We start from the raw sequence: 18,786 nt of genomic DNA, 5'->3' as shown, positions 1-18,786 counted from the left end.
GCTAATGATGGCATACAATTGTGATGAAGTACTCTTGTGCTATAAGAAATGGTGCTGGGATCAGGGGAGAATGGTTTCAGAAAACCGTGACTAGAATTGTGTGAACTGATTCAAAGTGAAGAATGCTGACCCAGGAGATCATTGTGGACAGTAACAGCAATATTGTAATCATGTCAAATATTTTTTATCTTACTTATCAAGAAATCAGACTTTTAACCAGCAGACAAATCAACACTTTTTCAGTGTAGTATTTTTGGTACACACAAATTAGAAAATTTCTTCAAGATTTAAGCAGATGTTATAGAGATAATAATGGGTAGACAGAGACCATAGGAGCCTATCCAGAAAAGATCACATTAGCCCATTGCTATTGAAAGATTGATTTTTGTGCCTTTCTTTAAATCAATAACAAGGCATTTATTAGCAATGACGTATTTTTTCCTGTGGTCAAATTTTATTTGTAAAGCATTTAGGATAGTGTCTGGCACAGAAAGGGTGCTATAAGAATGCCTGCTCCCTTCCCTTATGGTCCCGGACTGATAAGCAAAATAAAAAGTGGTAAATTCTCATTCATTTGCAGTGTGGATTTAATTTGGTTAGATATTTAATGTTGCTCTCCTTTTTCCACGTTGCAAGATTCAATAGCATGAATTCACTGATAATGAACAGAAATTAGCTCAGCCAACAGGTATTTATTGAACACCTGCTATGTACAATGCATTAGCCATGAAGGTTATCACCTAGAATTTAGCTTGGCAGTGAGTAAGACTATAATAAAAACCATAGTAAACTATATCATCACAAGTAGATAAAATTTTAATTTGGATCTAGCAAAAATGGAATCAGATTCTAAATGTATTTAAGACTTTAAAAGTTTTAATCCAGTTGGCAGTATTAAAATACAACCACACACAAGCCTGGCGAATTCCTAGGGACATATCCATCATCATCCTGAAAAGATTCCCAGCTGGTAGGCAGTTCCAAGACTGATAGTTCACTTTCTTGATCTCTTTGAAAGTGCAGAAATATCAAGAAATGTTTATTTCTAATCTAGATTACTCCACGCCCCCTTCTCAAATTCAGCATTTAGTGAACTCCTCCTGTGTGCTGAGAAGTTGGACTGATTCCAAATTAGAAAGCAAGAGGTAGCCCACGTTGAGTGAAACTAGGTCTTGAGCACAGAGAGCAAGAGGTTATATAGAGCATGAGTGGCTGTTGACAGTAATATAAGAGTACCTAGGCAGTGTCAATCAGCACTACTGTATGGCCTTCTCAAATGCTCAGGGATTACAAACCAGGGACTAAGCCTATAATTTGGCAGTGGGCCTTTCATGACATCTCTCAAGAGATTTAGAGGGTACAAAGAGCAATGACCCCTTGGCCAGTTACCAGTTCTGCCTGTCCTGATCAGCCCGTTATTTGTTAGACCATAACAATCACCTGAAATTTCATTCTGTGCAGAAATTAAGCCTTTGGGTCTGAGTTAATTATCTCCCATGGAAATCCTTTGTCTAGTTTAATGCTTCCTTCTTTGATGGAAACCCAAGTCATCCCAAAAGATTATTGTTAGTCAGCAATCTAGTCAACTACAATTAAGTTAGTCAGCAACAATTAAGGACCTCTTCTATGCCAGGCACTGTGCTAAAAAGAAGAAAAGAAAGCAGAAAGATGGTCTTTGCCCTCAAGCATCTCATATTCTAATGGGGGACACAATAAGCAAAAAAAACTGCATAGGAGACATAAGTGGAAAGTGAATCAAAGGAAGGAATAAACGGTGATGGGACCCAAGAAGGCCCTCTTCAGAGGGTGATATTTGAACTGAGTCTTACAAGGGAAACCAATAATTGGAAGGGAGAAGAGAGAGTATGACAGGGGTGGGGGGAATAGCCAGTGAGAAGGAAAGAGTTAGAGATGGAGTATTACATGTAAAGACTAGTAAAAAGTCCAATATAAGAATATTGAGAAGGGGTCAGGTTGTAAAGAGCTTTAAAAGCAAAAGCAAAAAAATTTATAAACTTTTTTTTTGAGTTCCAAATTTTCTCCTTCCCTCCTGTCCCCTCTTTACCTATTGAGAAGACAATGTGGAATCATGTGGAATCAAGCAAAATATATTTCTATGTTAGCCATGTGGAGGGGAAAAAAAGCAAGATGGGTCAGCAAGGTGGCTCAGTGGTTTGAGAGCCAGACCCAGTGATCAGAAGTTCTGGGTTCAAATGTGACCTCAGACACTTCCTAGCTGGGTGACCCTGGGCAAGTCACTTAATCCCTACTGCCTAGCTCTTACTGCTCTTCTGCCTTGGAACACACTGTTGTTTCTAAGATGGAAAGTAAGGGGTTTATTTAAGTTTTTTAAAAGAAAAAAGCAACAAACACAAAGAAAGTGAAAAAATATGCTCATCTTCACTCAGAGTTCATCAGTTCTCTCTGGAGGTGGATAGCATTTTTTATCATGAGTCTTTTGGGAATTGTCTTGGACCATTGTATTGCTCAGAGTAAGTCATTCACAGTTGATCATTACAATATTGCTGTTTCTATGTGCAATGATCTTCTGGTTCTGTTCACTTCCCTTTGCATCTGTTCATATAAGCCTTTCCATGTTTTTCTGAAATGATCTCTCATTATTTCTTATAGCACAACAGTATTCTATCACTTAGACCACAACTTGTTTAGTCATTCCCCAACCAATGGGAATCTCCTTAATTTCCTATTCTTTGCCACCACAAAAAGAGCTACTATGAGTATTTTTGTATAAATTTGACACTCATTTTTGTACTCATTTGATCTCTTTAGATTTACTCCTAATGTTGAGTCAAAGGCTCAGTTTTATAGCTTTTGGGGCGTAGTTCCAAATTTTTCTCCATACTAATTAGACCAGTTTGCAACTCCACCAATGGTGTATGTATTAGTGGCCCAATTTTTCCACATTCCCTCCAGCATTTATCACTTTCCTTTTCTGTGATGTTGACTATTCTGATGAGTGTGAGGTGGTACCTCAAAGTAAAAGAGAGAATTGTATATATGATCCTGGAGATAATAGAGAATCATCAGAGCTTATTGAAGATGGAAGAGGACTGTTACATGGAAAGACGTAAACTTTAGGAAAATCACTTCGGCAGTTGAGTGGAAGATGATTTGGGATAGAAAGAGACTTGAGGTAAGAAAACCAACTAGAAGGCTATTAAAATAGTTTGGGTATGAACTATAGTAAAAAGGGTCAAAATGATCAGATGAATTGCAAATCTCTCATCTATAAAAACTGAAATTAGGATTTTTTTAAATAAAGGAATACCAGATCACAGTATTAGACATGTCTCATCAATATGTCATAGATTAAATGAATCTATCAGCATGCTTTTAAAAAAATCTTCATTATTCACTTGAATATATTATACAACTAGTAGAGAGAATAAAATTATATTCAAATAAAGTGCTAATCTCTTTAAGAGATAAAGGCTGTTATACAAAGTTGGGAAACTTGACACTTTCAGAGATCTCCTGGTAGGAAGCCAGTATCTGGTAGGAAAATTGCTAAGTGACAAGAAGCAGGTGTCAAGAAGAAAAATCCAAAATTGGAAAGAAATATCAAACAAGAACCGATCTACAGTGTGAACAATCAGAGTTGTATATTAAATTATTTTTAAAAGAAAGATTCTCTCAAGCAGAAGAGGGGACATTTGTATGAAAATAAATGTATTTTTATAGTTTTTCAGCCTTTCCCATGATGCTGGAGATCCCTGGAACATAGGAGAAATTTAAAAATGTTTATTGATTGATTGATAGATTGATTATTGCCTAATGCTCAGCTTGTGGCTTATAGGTTCTGTGGTGAAATTATTTGCAAATATAAAAAAAACTACAACTATAAACTCAATTGCTTAAGAAAATAAAAGGTTTAATTTTATTTTAAAACTATTTAATATAAAGCCAGAACAATGGAAGTAAATGTTCATTCAATTAATAGTTTCTATTATTTTTCTGTATTTTTCAAATGGTTATACAGGGTGTTCCAAAAAGTTTAGTGTTGTTTTAATCTATTAAAGCTTCCTTATTTTGAAATATAAGCCATATTTATATGAATTTTCTTTATTTCTCTGTCCTCTGTTTTATTCCTGGATGGGGATGACTCAAAGTCTCACTGATTTTTAACACTTTACCTCATTTCTCACTCTTGCCTGACAACATGAGCCTATCCTTGTGTCCTCGGTTCTTTGAAAAGCTCTGTTTCATGATGTTTCTTTTCTTCATGTTTGCATTAGAACCTTCACAAATTTTGTAAATTTTGTCCTTCACAAATTTGTAAATGGTTTTTGAGGCAAAGATGGTTATGACACTTGTTCTTTACACCCTAGGCTTCTCTCAGCAAAAGTTATATATCCATCCAGGGAACTGGATCACATATCATTACATTCTGTAATTACATTCCAGGTGGCAATATAGAAATTAATAATGTATTCATGCTATATTCTGTCATGTTTTCAAGGAAAACGAAACATGAAGGGAAAGTGGAAAGTTAATAGCATCTTCACTTATTCCAAACTCTCCCCAGAGGTACTCAGCTCCTAGAAGTGCTAGCAAATAATCCTTCAGATTTTGTTCAATTGTGAAGTATAAATTAATAGAGAAAATGCATGCCTAATTTGGTGCTTTAGAATGCAATCAGTGCTCACGCCCTCTGCATACTAAATTCATTATTGACATTCAGCAGTCCATAGACACCAAACAAGAGAAAGTCTGAAGAATATGCCCAAAAAATTGGTTGTTTCAATTGTATAGTTGGAATTTTCTATGTGTTTTTTAAAAGATTTCAACATTAGCGATATATAGAATTCTTTAAAAATAGCTCTTGGTTTGGGGCGGGGAGGAATGGAAGGAGGATTTGTTTTTAAATTAAACAGAATTAAAGTTATTCTAGATGTGATTCCAATAGCATATTTAGCCCCCTGTAGTTTTCTGCTTATCAGTCTCCAGATGAAAAGAAACCCCAAAACACGAGATGCCACACAAAAGCCCCAAGTGGATGTTAATTTATTTATTGAATATGTAGAGCATGGTTTAAAGTTTGTAAGTTGTTTGGGAGAGACATTATTTGGACCATGAGCAGCCTGAATAGCACCTTTAGGGTAGAGTGGAGTGTTTGGGGATTTGGGGGTGGATTTTGTTTTGCTTTATTATGTTTACTAACCTCGTATTCCAGATTCACGAGACTCATGCCCTTGTCCAAACTTCCAAGGATCTATAGTTATATGTATATTACCATCTTGCTGGAAAGATATAAATGATGAGATTAAGGGATGAGATTTCATATTCAGCCCAAGATTGTGAGTTAGACAAGGATCGACCATCTCAGCCCTGAGCTTGGTCCCTTCTCGTAACCACAGAGCTTTAGATTTTAAAGGAGAAAATTGATCAGAATGGCATAATACACTTGGGAAGCTGAAGTTTCTCCTGCAAATAGGAAGATGCTAAAAGACTCCATCTCAGAACTTCTACTTTATTCATGAGCTTGTATCCTGGCTTTTACTTCTTAGACCAGGGGAAATTGCATAGCCCTGGTGCAATAGGGCTTTAATTAAAAGGGTTTAGGTACCCCATCAATAGCTATAGTCCTTTATCTTGCTATAAAACCAAGAACGCAGCTGACTCATTCCAAGATTTAATCCGATTAAATTTGTTTTCAGGTGTATAAGTTTTATGTGGTATCTACATCTTCTGGTTTTTTCTGGCATGGCTACTGATGACAAAATTATCCATCTGGAAAGCAATTGCTGCTAAAGAAATAAATGATGGGGAGGACAAATAAGCCCCTTTAACCCAAATTTACTCATGTGATAGTTTAAAGAACCTACAAGTTCTTGGGAAGAACATCAGTACCATTAGAAAGCATATATTGTTACTTAATCTACAATCAACCAAAGCATTTGTTTATAAGAAAAGTTTCATAGCTGAAGTTACTTATTGCCTAGGTTAAATAGACTCAAAAGATACCAAAATAAATGATTTGTCTGTTTTGAGGGGGGAGATCCCTTTAGATGTTATCTTTATTTGGTAAACACCATTTTAAAAAATAATTTTCAAACCTCTCCTTTCTGTCTTAGAATTAATACTGTGTATTGGTTCCAAGGCAGAAGAGTGGTGAGGGTTAGGCAATTGAGGGTAAGTGACTTGCCCAGGGTCACACAGCTAGGAAGTATCTGGGGTCATGTTTGAACTTAGGACCTCCTCCTATCTCTAGACCTGGCTCTCAATCCACTGAACCACTTAGGTGGCCTCTAAAAAGTATTTCTAAATAAATTTGGTGTTCTGGAATGAAAAAGAAAGATTAATAAAATTATTTGTTCATGAGAATTATTGACTTTTAAGGGAGATATAAGTTGTTTTGCTACTAACATTTCATGAGTAAAACAGATTTTGTTTGATAGTTTTTTGGATAGTTTTAAAATAAGGGTTTTTTGTTTACACTCAATAATAGATCTTGTGGTAGCCAAGATTAGGAGGTGATGCTTTATTGCTGAATATGGCTGGTCATTTGGGCAATACAATATTAGGTAGCGGAGATTTTTCAATTTGTCAGACACTGTTCATAAAGCAGTTTGGCCTAAATGTGGTCTTAATAAATACACTGCTTATAGATAGCAACCTTGAAATCATTAAGGTCACCACAGTGTTAGAAATCACTGTAGTACTCATGAATACATTTGACAAACTAAATTTAAAAACAAAAAAAGTTAGTAACCCCCCCAAAAAAAAGGAAAATAGGCTGCTTGTTATAGTGAAAAAGATAATAAATTTGAAAAATACAAAGCAAATACTTCTAAAAAAGTGAAATATCATATTAAATTAATGCTGAAAAGGGGCAACTAGATGGTGCAGTGGACAGAGTGTGAGCTTGGAGTCAAGAAGACTCATCTTCCCGAGTTCAAATCTGGCCTCACAAATCCAGGGCAGGATTAAGAGGGGACCTGTACATTCGAGTGATATAGCAGGGTAAAGAGCAGTTATAGGATATAGATTGTGTAGTGAGGGATGGGTAAGTTCAAAAGGAAATTGCTTCTGTATGGATCTGACCCTAGGAGCAAAGAAAGAGTCTCAGTTCCAGCCCTAGCCCAAGCTGAAGCCTACAATAGAAGGCAGGAATCCCAGTCAAAAGGGAAGCCTGCATTTCTGTCAGTCTGAACCAACTCAGCTTTCCTGCTAGCTTATACTGGATGAGTTCAATAGCAATCTACTGTCATTCCCATCAGGAGCAAACCCACAGGTGTGTTACTCAGACCAAACCCAAGTCAGGAACTTGTAGAGTTAGTTTCAGACATGGAGGTCAGTAACTAGATTTTTCCCTATATCAGACTACTTTGGGAGCACTAAAAACTTGTAGGTCCCCAACTTGGCATGCCTCTGTCATAGGATGGCACAAGAAGAGCACAATACTCAATATCCCAAAAAAGTAGCTACAAGACCCAATAGGAACTCAGCTAAGATTCTCTCTAAGAGTGCATAATACTTAGACCTAATACAAAGTTCAAAATCAGGAAATACATTGGAAGAATGAACAAAAACAAAAATTCCCACAATAAATAACTGTTTTGGTGATAAGGTTACTCAAAACACAAAACCGAAAGAGAATGTTTTGAAAATATCTATAAGTAAAGCCTCAAAGAAAAGTATAGCTTAAGCACAATTTTAACTAAAATTCCTAGAAGTAGTAAAGCAAGAGTTTTTTTTTCTTGATGTCTTATAAATTAAATAAGGTCCCTAGAAGAGCTAACTGAAAAAGAAATGACAGCTAGGGAAGAAGGAATTGAAAATTAAATTCACAGTTTGGCACATAAAGTACAAAACCTTACCCAAGAAACAAACTCTCACAAAAATTAGAATGGACCAAATCAAAGATAAAGCTCTTTGTGATCATACCTTCCCTTTCTAAAGTAAATTCTTTATAAGCCATACCTTTGATAATATGTTTAGAATAGTTATGAGAATTAAAGTAAAGTCCACTGGCTTAATTCCTTTTTAAAAAGTAGAAACAATGTAAAAAATAAAAATGATATTTTAAATTTTTTAAAGGAGAGACAATGGGAGGGGCTAGATGACCTAGCACATGGACCACCAGGTCAGAGATGGGAGGTCCTGGATTCAAATCTATCCTCAGACACTTTCTAACTGTGGCACCCTAATTAACCCCAATTGCCTGGCCCTTACCACTCTTCTGCCTTGGAACCAATATTTATTACTTCTTCTTAGACAGAAGGAAAAGGCTTTTTTTTAAGTAGATACAATGCTTGTCCATCTCCCAATTCTCTATGAATTTTAAAACTGTCAGTGCCCCTAAGATCCCTTCTGCCAGTTCTTTAAACTGGACTTAGTTCATCTGGACCCTGGTAGACTAAACTCAATAAGACAAACATAATGGGAAGAGTAGTTGCATATGGAATCAGGAAACTTGGGTTCAAATCCAACTTCTGCTAGTTACAGTTAACTATAGGCTCGTGGGCAAATCACTTGACCTTACAAAAAAGCCTCAGACCCCTACATCTGTAAAATGGAGATAACACTTGCACTAACATACCTAGAAAGGTTGTTGGAAAGAAAATGCTTTAAAAAGCTTTAAGTCTTTCATAAAATGGAAAAAGTCGTTCCTGAAGATAGATAAGTGTTTTCCCTCCTAAATTCAGACTCTTGGGAATCCCTGGATTCCCTTAAGCCTCAACTCAAGCATCTCCTTCTACAGGAGATATTTCTAATCCCCCCAACTCCTACTGCCTTCCCCTCCAAGACTGCCTTCATTTTCTCTGTTTGATATGCACTTAGCTAACTTATGTACATCTCCCTCACTAGAATGTACAGTTCTTGAAGGCATGGGTTGGGGGTCTCCAATACTAACACATCGCTTGATATATAGTAAATGCTTAATAAATAAATAAATATCTGTTAGTTGATTTACTGAATAATTTAAAGCAACAGCTGACCATAATAATGCAGGTTACCTTCAGCGGGCTAAAACAATTTTATAATCAGTAATCATCAATAGTTTTTAAATGTGATTATCTTCCCCGGTTTCCCCATATATAAACATGTTCATTTTAAAACCTATAGGATTTGATTCAAACTTAAAAGATTCATTTAAATGTTAATGTTTTTATTTTACCTGCAGTCCCCAATTGAAAGCCATATCACACTGGCCTGTGTAAATAAGGAAAAATCTTGGATGGCATTTTGTTTTTCTTTAGAATGAGCAAGTAAACATAGCTATAGATAAGTTTGTGGGGAGGTGACAACTTTCTCATCAAATGAAGTTTGTTTGTTTGCTTATTTTAATGGAGTTTCCAAAGAGAAGCTCAGAGTAATTAATTGAAGAATTGTTCTGTAGACAATCTTTGCATGATGATGGAGATTTTCCCTTGTGGAAAGTAATCCCCAAAGGATGTTGTGAATGTTAAAGATGTAGTATCATCTTTTGGGAAGAGCAATGGCTGTTCTATTGTCTTCTGACTCCTCTCCTTCGAATATCAACATTAGAACTCTCCCCTTTCTTTTCTTTGGTTTTTTTTTTTTACCTAAACCAAATGAATATCCAGGAAAGGAAATGTACTTGTACTTAGTGAGGTACCCAACCAACTCTGCTCAGGATTCCTCCTCCATGGTTAATATAAATTGGATTTGGCATTAGATAACCTCTATGTAAATCTTGGTTCCATTGATTATTGCCTGTGTAACTTCAGACAAGTCCCTTGTCCTTTCTAGGTTACAATAAAATGGCAGGCTTGATCTCAATGACCTATAAAACCTCTTTTAGATCTTTGATCAATTTTGAAAAAAGTCAAATGAGAGACAGTAACCCATGTGATTTTATTTCAGATGCAACAATGAAAATGAATGGTACCAGGTCCATGAAAATATCATCCGAAAGTCTAGCACGAAGTACACTGCTCCCAGCTCCAACTACGGTAATTTATTTCTTCTTACTAGGATAACTTGATGAAATTTGTATGTTGGGCCTGAGAAGATTAATTCTTAATACTGTACCTTTTTGATTCCTAATACTGCTCTATAACCTTGTATTTCTCAGTCCTTTTTCCTCATTCCTTTGTCCTGATAATCATAGAAATGCCTTCCTGTTCCTTGCTCCAGAACATCCTTTAAAATTGGAACAATTAAATTGTGAATCTAAGATTGATTTTTTTCTGGTAAACAAACCTGATTACAACCAAATGGGTTCAGCAGGTAGTATGGCCATGTCTTTGAATATCCCCATTGGGGTGGACAATGGAAGTCAATTTTAACCTGACCTAAGATGATTTCTCCATCTAGATTAACAAGGATCTAGTAAGGGATATTAGATCCCTGTGATACGGTTTGTAATCCCCCCCAATTATCATGAGAGGATGAAGGAGGGACTGGAAAATATTAGCCCACTTCCATCAGACATCCACCAATTAGGGATGTCTTGGTTTTATCTAAGAGAGGACTGAATGATGAGCTTTCAGAATTGTATTTAATTGACACAAGAATGAATGAATTATCTTTGATCATGGAAAGAGATCATGGACCAATTAATTCATTGATTATTACTAGTCTAATCAATAAGTTGATTTTTCTTGCACAGAATCCAGTCTCAGAATGTTTTCTCATCACAGGGCTCAGGTTATGAAGCCACCTCAGTGTCTGTTCCCAAACTCATATGTCACTTACTTGCTATCCTCTCATCATGCTTTGGATACATGACTTGAGGTCAAGCATAATATGCCTTTTCTTTGTCCAGGCAGAGGAAATATGTCATTGGAGTCATCCTAGGAAGACTTGTTATCTTCCTGAAGAAAACCACTAACTCATAATAAAATTGATGCTTAGTAAAATCACTTCCTTTTCTGTTGCTGCTCATTCTGTGTGTCATAAAGAAACCATGTCACCAGGCAGTGTCAGTGATCAATCTGGCAATAGCAAGCACTATAGGATGAGAATAGAAAAATATTTCCTTCAAAGTGACTCTTTCAAATAGAAGCCCTTGAAATCCTTGCCATTGAAGCCTAGTGAGAGTTATGAGTATGAACAAGATTTTATTTGTCAATTTGAATAGAAAGTTATTTTATAACTAAATTTGAAAATAGTGGCTTTTAAAATATATGATTTTTTGATATTGTCTTGCGCTTAGCTACTGAATTCACAAAAGAAACAGATGTTTATTTTTTCCATCTTCATCAATAGGGTATTTCATAACCACCTTTTCATAACCTTTTTTTTTCATCCTCAAACTTACCCAGACTTACTTTTCTGAGAATTATAAGTTGGTCTTGAATGACAATATAAAACCAACATGCCATTTGCAGGCAGAGAACTTCCTAGACAATTTTGACTGTCAGAGGGAGCTTATTTTTGCTCTATAAATATAAATGGATATCTGAGTAGGAGGATCTTTTGAGCAGCTCTGAGCCAGAGGCTGCAGAAGGAGAAACATTCTGGAAGGCACGTTTGGCTCCACTTACATATTGCAGTGTGGGTGTCATCCATACCTACTGAATTATTTATTTAGACAGGGCTGCTTTTCCTTGTATGTGTACTCTGGGATTAGGCACAAAGTGGTGATTGTCATTGCCATCTGGACGCAGAGGAGCACCTTGTCCTAGGTGTTTGTAATTGCAAAGCCTCCATCTAGTAAATGTGTGGGCAAAGTAAACCTCTCTCTGAAATAAGAGGAAGAGAAGAATTGGCCAAAAGCTGGATTTAAAACGTAGGGAAAAGTCCCAAAGTAGCTCTAGAAATGCTGCCCCCTTTCATCTCTGTGGCATACTCACGTTAGTCACAAAATGGTGCCCTTGACTACCAGGTCTTCAGACACAAGCATGATTAAAACTCATGTGATATGTTTAAGACAAAAAGAGCAGTAAGAGCATGTTGGCTAGAAGACAGTCCCAAAGGGCAGTTTCACACCATCATCTCAAACACGTACAAAGACTGAGCTAACACTGCTCCCTAAAATTCTAGGTACTTCTCATGTAAAGGCAATGACCAGTCTGTCCCTGTTTTGTTTGTTTTTTTCTTTTTGTTCAAGGTCCAGATATATTTGGCACTGAATAGTCAAGTAATAAACTTTATTTATTAAGTGCCTACTATATGCCAGGCACTATGCTAAGACCTGAGGATATGAGAAGAGACAACAGGTAATCCCCAACCTCAAGAAGCTCATAGTCTAACGAAGGAGACAACATGCAAACAAACATATACAAAACAAACTAAATGGGAAATAACAAAAGGGAGGCATGAGAATTAAAAGGGGCTGCTTTAAAAGAATAAAAAAAGATAACAACGAGACAGTCGACAGTCGAGCCATCCTTTCTATTACAAACAAATGTAGGGAGTGTCCTCCATGAGTTTACCAGACATAGACGTAACTACTCTTCCACTAACAAGTATAAGTCATTTGGGAAAAAGGTAAAAGATTGTGCTTCTAGCCGTGTCTCAGAGTGTGGGAAAATTAGTCGTTAGTGCTGTATAGCAGCACTTTTCCTGGACTAGCTCTGTCTTTATTGGCCTTATTGCCTGCATTTCTCACTTCGTGAAAACCAAGAACCAGACAGAACAGCACAGACCTAGGTGAACGCACAAAGCCACTTTTGAGACCACTAAGGGTGATAGTGGTAGCTTGGAAGTTCTGGGAGTCTGAACAAGGTTCGAATGATAAGGTAATAAAGGGAGGCTATCGCCCATCTACAGCCAAATTAGGTATTGGGAAATTCTCCCTTATAAAGGGAAAAGTTCCCAGCGTCATCTTGAGAGGCATTTCTTACAGGAATAGGAAAGGCTTAGGAATAGAGAGCATAACAATTCCTAAAGATTAACAGATCACCTTTCTAGACATATATGAATTTATTTCAGCAGATTAATTCTCCTTCACCCGTAGTACACCCTGCAGGGTTTATTCCTGAGCATTTATTAAATTGCTAAAGGAATATTGCTTGCCAAATTCTGGATCTCGCTTCATTCTATTATCCTACTCAATTGAAGATCCATTTTTTCTAAAAAACAAATTTCTTTTTCTCTATCACATAACCAGCCTGAGTTAAGTCCTATGGACAGTTCATTTAGAATTTCCAATGCAATCACTTTCAAAGATTCTTAGATGATTTTCCCCTAAAGTTGTCATTTAGAATTACAGAAGGAAATTCCTGTTTTGTTCATGAATACTAAGAAAATATATCATTCTTCTCCAGTAACTCTTAACATATTCTCATCTTCCCCAGCTCCCTCTTCCCCACCCCACCCTGGTTTTCTCCCTTCTTACCCTCCCTTTCTTCCCCTTCTTCCTTTTTCCCTTCCCCCCTTTAACAATATTCACATCTCTTTCCTTTGGCTTATTAGGATATCAAATACATTATCACTCAACATGAAGTAATTCACATTCACATAGAGGTCATTAAGAATGACTATAGACAAATTAAGCAATTCACAGGCAAATTTTCTGTATTTTAAATATGTATTTTATATTTAGGATATTAACTACAGAGTGTTTCAGCAGCTGGACTGAGATTAATTTAGATAATTAATCCCCATTCAACAAGTAGAAGATTCCATGGCACGGTTGACATGGCAGCATGTTACTGACCCACAAGTGTCCCATATAAATGTCACTTTGACCAACTACTTTTAATGGTTCAGAATTCAATATTGGATTAAATTTAGGTTGTTAGTTTTAAGACCTTTTTTAAATGTTCTCCTGTTGGATGATTAAAAGAATGCAAAGTCATTCTAGAGAATTAAGTTAGATTAAAGTTACTAGTTTGGAAGACCATGTTAGCAACTTAGAAATTGTCAATAGGATGACTCATCAGTAAGCTAAAGAAGGGCAAACACTGGACTTTAGAGGCAAGACCTGGATCTCATTTCTAGCCCTTTTATTAACTACCTTTGTGACCATGGTCTAGTCTTTCTCCTTCTAAACTACCAGTTCTATTCACATCTATCTACTTCTCACTACTTACACAGCTACTACCATAATTCATTTCTTTGTCACCTTTCACCTGGATTATTGCAATGACCTCTCAGATGATCTTTCCACCTTATCTCTCCCCATTCCAATCCATCCTCCACATAGCTATCAAAATGATTTTCCTTAAACCCAGGTCTAAAAATGTTACCTTCCTATTTAATAATCCTCAGTGACTCCCTGTATCTTCTAGGATAAAGTACAAATTCCTCTATCTGGCTTTTAAAGCTTTTAACAACCTAATCCTAACATATCTGTCTAGTCCCAATATGCATTATTCCTTTTCCCTTAAATTACAGTTCAGTCCCCATGCCTGAAATGTGGTCCCATCTTTCCTCTCTGCCTCCTAGATTCCCTTTATTTCATTCAAGGCTTAGCTCAATTAGAAGCATTAAAATCATTGTTCAATTTCCCAAATGCTTTCGGGGGGGAGTGGATCTAGCTCAAACCCTACCTTCTATATAAAGGCTTTCTTGTTCCCCTCCCAACTATATGTCCTGTCTCTCAGCTATCTTATTTTCATTTTATATTTCTTCTGTATTTCACCATATGGGTCCATATTGTCTCCCAGATAAATGTAAACTGAGAGCAGGAATAGTTGGATTTTGTTGGGCTTTGCCTTTTATCCTCAATGTCTAGAACAGTGCCTAAAACATAATAGTCATTTAATAAATGTACATTGATTTGCAACATTGTAGGATCATTAGCCAGCTTTCCTTTTTCTGGAATTCATTCTAACCAAGACTTTTTTTTGCATTTGTCATTACACCGTCCTTCTTCAACATTTCAATAGGCTCCCAAAGCAAATTACAATCATGAATATCATAGATAATTTTTCATTAATAATATTTCAGTCAGCTGTTTTCTGAGGCCATAGAGTGAAACAAAATAATTTCATCAGTACTATTTAAAAATTCCAAAGCAAGGGATCCTAAGAGACAGAGATAAAGAAGTACACTATACTAGGTAAGGTAAAAGACTTTGCAAAGACTCAGAGAAAGATGTCATACTACATTCAGGGAATAGCTAGGAGGCTAATTTGCTTGAAATATAGAGTCAGTGAATGGAGGTGATATGAAAGGATTCTGGAAAGGTAGGTGGGAGCCAGGTTAGAGAAGGCTTCAAATGACAGGCCAGGAAGTTTGTATTTGAACCAAGAGACAATGAGAAGTAATGAAAGACTTTAAATTAGGAGAATGAAATGGTAAGTCTGTTTTGAGAGGCTTTTCTGACACTTGTTTAGAGCATATACTGGAGAAGGGAGACACTTGAGGCAAAAAGATCCACTAGGAATCTATTGTAATAATGCTCCTGAAAGTTAAAAAGGGACCTAAATTAGAGAGATGAGTAAAGAGGAGGGGCAGGTATAAGAGCTGTTGTAGAGGAAGAATGAAGATTTGGCCATAGATTTGTTCTGGGGGATGTAAGAAAGGGAAGGGTCAAAGATCCAATCCAATCAATATGTATTAAGCACCTACATTGTGGGGGGCATTGTGCCAAGGCTAGAGATACAATTAATAAAGATAGCTCCTGCCTTCAATGAGCTTACAATCAAAAAGGGGAAACAATGTACAGAGGAGGGCAGGAAAGGCAATGGGGAGGGACAGGAAACCAAAGAGTACCTAGCATGGGCATCTTTTTCCAAGGAGTTAAAACCAGGGGAGCAGATACAAAATAGAATGATGAGAGGTTACAATTTCTGCTTTCTATAAAGGAAGGCATTGGGAGGAGTTTGATATCCACCTTCCAGTCTCCAATCCAAGGGGAAAGGAGGAGGTGAAGTCAATCAAGGCTTGAATTAACAGAATGATGGTGAGTTTAGAAGTGATGAGCTTTTCCTGTTCTTGTTCCTTGGAGTTGAAATTAGGCAGGGCAGCAAATGGAAAGTGGAGTGGATGACTGAAGTTATAAATATGAGTGACTGGAAGAACAATGATACCCTCAAAAGAAATAGGAGAGTTTAGAGGAGGAATGGGTCTAAAGAGAACTATTTTAAGTCCTTTTTTCAGGCTTGGGAAATTTGAAATGCCAATGGAACATCCAGTTGGAGATATTAGGTAGTTGGAACATCCAGTTAGAGAAATCTATCAAGTAGTTTGGGATACCCACATGGCACAATGGGTAGAGTGCTGGATCCTGGTTCCAGGAGGACCTGAATTCAGTCTGACTTCAGACACTTACTAGCTGTGTTGATCCTGGGCACATCACTTAGCCTTATTTGGCTCCATTTCCTTATCTGTAAAATGAGAGCTTAAGAAGGATATTTCAAACCACTCCAATATCTTTGCCAAACAAACCACAAAATAGGGTCCCAAAGAGTCAGACATGACTGAAAACAATTGAACAACATCAGGTAGTTGGTGGTATAGAACTGGAGTTCATGAGAGAGATTAAGTTTGTGTAGACATAGCTTTGAGAGACATCTGCACAGAGATGATAATTGAACCTAGTGGAGCTAATAATACTGCTGAGAACTTAGGGAGGCAAAAAGGCCCAGGAGAGAACTAGGGAGCAGAGGAAAAGCAATGGATGATGATCAAACAAAAGAGAAAGAAGAGGGATCAGATAGAAGAACCAAGGCAGACCCATCACATAAACTAATGGAGGAAAGAATATCTAAGAGAAGGTGGAAAACAGTAAAAAAAATTTTTTAAATGAAGAGAAGTCAAGTAGAATGATGAATGAGAAAAAAGCATTGTAATTACCAATTCAGAAACCTCAGAGAGTAATCTCAATTGAGTTGTAGAGTTGGAAGCCAAATGAAAAAGGGGAGGCAATAAGAGTAGGACTTTTTGCTTGTAAAAGGGAGATCATATAAAGACAGTAACTTGAAAGAATAGTAGAGCTGATTGAGAATTTTGTTCGTTTACGAAAAGGTACATTTGTAGGGCAGATAAGAGTACATAAGAAAATACTGAAGATAAGGTAAAGAGGGGAGCAAGGTCTCAGAAGAGCCTGGAGGAGCTGGGGCAAAGAACATTAGGACAGTGAAAAAGAAAATCTCTTCTATAGGGACTGGAGCAAAGGAGGAAAGAACAAGGAAACTATATAGAGACATTTGGTCATTTGACAAAGGAAAGAAGGAAGGGAACCGTGACAGATAGCTTCCATATTCTCAGTAAATAAGGTCCTATGCTGAGATGGCAGGGGAAAAGTTGGAAAGGAAGAACTCCTGAGGATAAAAGAGTTTCAAATTGCTGCTGTGAAAAATGTGATAACAGAATTATTCAGGGAAGAATAAAAGGATTTACTTACAGCAAGGAAAGCCTAATTGCAATTAGACAACATTAATTTGTAGTAAACCCAGTTGATACAGTTACATAACATTGACTTGGTACAGTCGCATGACTTTGTCTTTCTGCAGTCAGTAGCATATCAGGAAGGATGGCATGACCAGATCTTGAGAGCAACCTAGAGTTGGTGTTTGATATCATGACTGGTAAGCCATGGGTTTTAAGGGAAGAGAATACTATACAATTGAACTAGTCAGCTATATGGTGAGAACTTTGATGGGAGGAAAGTGAAGTCAGAGCATGAATGATGGAGTCGGAAAAGATAGAGAAATTGAAGGAGTAAGTTCAGAAGGAATTAGGAGTGGGGAGAAGCAAAAGAATAGAAGAAGGATATACTCAAAGACTGTCTGGGAGAAATTTCTTTTTAACACAGGACTATTGGTTTCCTGAGTTTGGCATACTTCCCAGGATAAAAAACAATATATAATGTTGCTCACACATTTCCAGTTAGTGGTACACACTGGCCAGGAGGTCTTTTTTGGCATATTTGTCCTCTAAATAATCTTTATCTATCTTGTTTCTGTGGATTATTTGAGGCTTTCCCTAAGAAAACCCCCTTGCATAGAAACTCTTGTCAAAATTTTCATACTCTTTTCAATAAAACATTTCATTATTTGTCAAGGTCACTCTGGCCCATGTTCCTTTAGTTTTATGCCTCAAGGTATTTCTGAATAGCAGGGTGCTTCTGCAGAGTAGCTTATATTTTCTGCATGATGTCTTTCTAAAGAAAAATCCTGCATATTACATATTTTCCTGTGAAAGGAGTTTCTGAGTTATCTTAACTAATACCTCATATGATTCGAGATAGAATTGTGAATTTCTTTTCAAGATGGAATTGTGGCTCTGAAAAACTTTTTTTTTTTTGTCTCTCGCAGGTCTTATAATTTCTTTGCAGCTTCTTCGTGGGGACATGGACCAGATTCGGAGGGAAAACCCTATGATCTTTAACAGGGGCTTGGCAGTTACCAGGAAATTGGGTTTCCCAGATGTCATCATGCCAGGTAGGCAGAATTGCCCTAGGGGCTCCCCGAGAGTGCTCACAGAATCAAGTCAGCTCCTTTAGTGGTGGTTGGTCATCTTTAGATCCAGCGAGCTCCACCCTACCACCAACAAATCTTCAGCTAATTGTAGGCACTGAATTCTTCTCACAAAATCCTACCGAGTAATGTTCAGAAGTGACAGATACAACAGATGGCTTTTCTTATCTGACACTCTCTGTGATGTCTACTGTGAAGGAATAGCTACATCAGGGTCGACAAAGATAGTTTTATACCTTTCTGTTCTCTCACCAGACTTGCAGGGAAACAACCACAAGTGTTCTGTCTCTTAAAGGGAGTGGGGGGATGGCAAAGTATAGGAATGCAATTTTGATGAGAATGACTGGCGCTCTATGAAAGCTAAAGAGTTATCTTTCTAAAATCATAATAAGTTAGGGTCATAACAAGTATCATTTTAGAGGGCAGGTAGGTGGCTCAGAGAATTGAGAGGCAGGCCTAGAGACAGAGAGGTCCCGGGTTC

The 18,786-nt window shown here is 37.1% G+C and overlaps 1 protein-coding gene across 1 annotated transcript in view; it reads left to right on the top strand.

The window, feature by feature from the left end:
* The window catches only part of DOCK3 (dedicator of cytokinesis 3), a 454,921-nt gene that overhangs the window by 313,773 nt on the left and 122,362 nt on the right, over positions 1–18,786 (top strand). The window contains exons 13-14 of the mRNA XM_044676700.1: positions 9,853–9,941; positions 18,144–18,269. Coding sequence (XP_044532635.1) covers positions 9,853–9,941; positions 18,144–18,269 — 215 coding nt within the window. The remainder of the gene's footprint in view (positions 1–9,852; positions 9,942–18,143; positions 18,270–18,786) is intronic.

Source organism: Gracilinanus agilis, chromosome 1 (assembly GCF_016433145.1).
Source record: "Gracilinanus agilis isolate LMUSP501 chromosome 1, AgileGrace, whole genome shotgun sequence".
NCBI classification, from domain to species: Eukaryota; Metazoa; Chordata; class Mammalia; order Didelphimorphia; family Didelphidae; genus Gracilinanus; species Gracilinanus agilis.
This window is presented reverse-complemented; position numbering and strand designations above follow the sequence as displayed.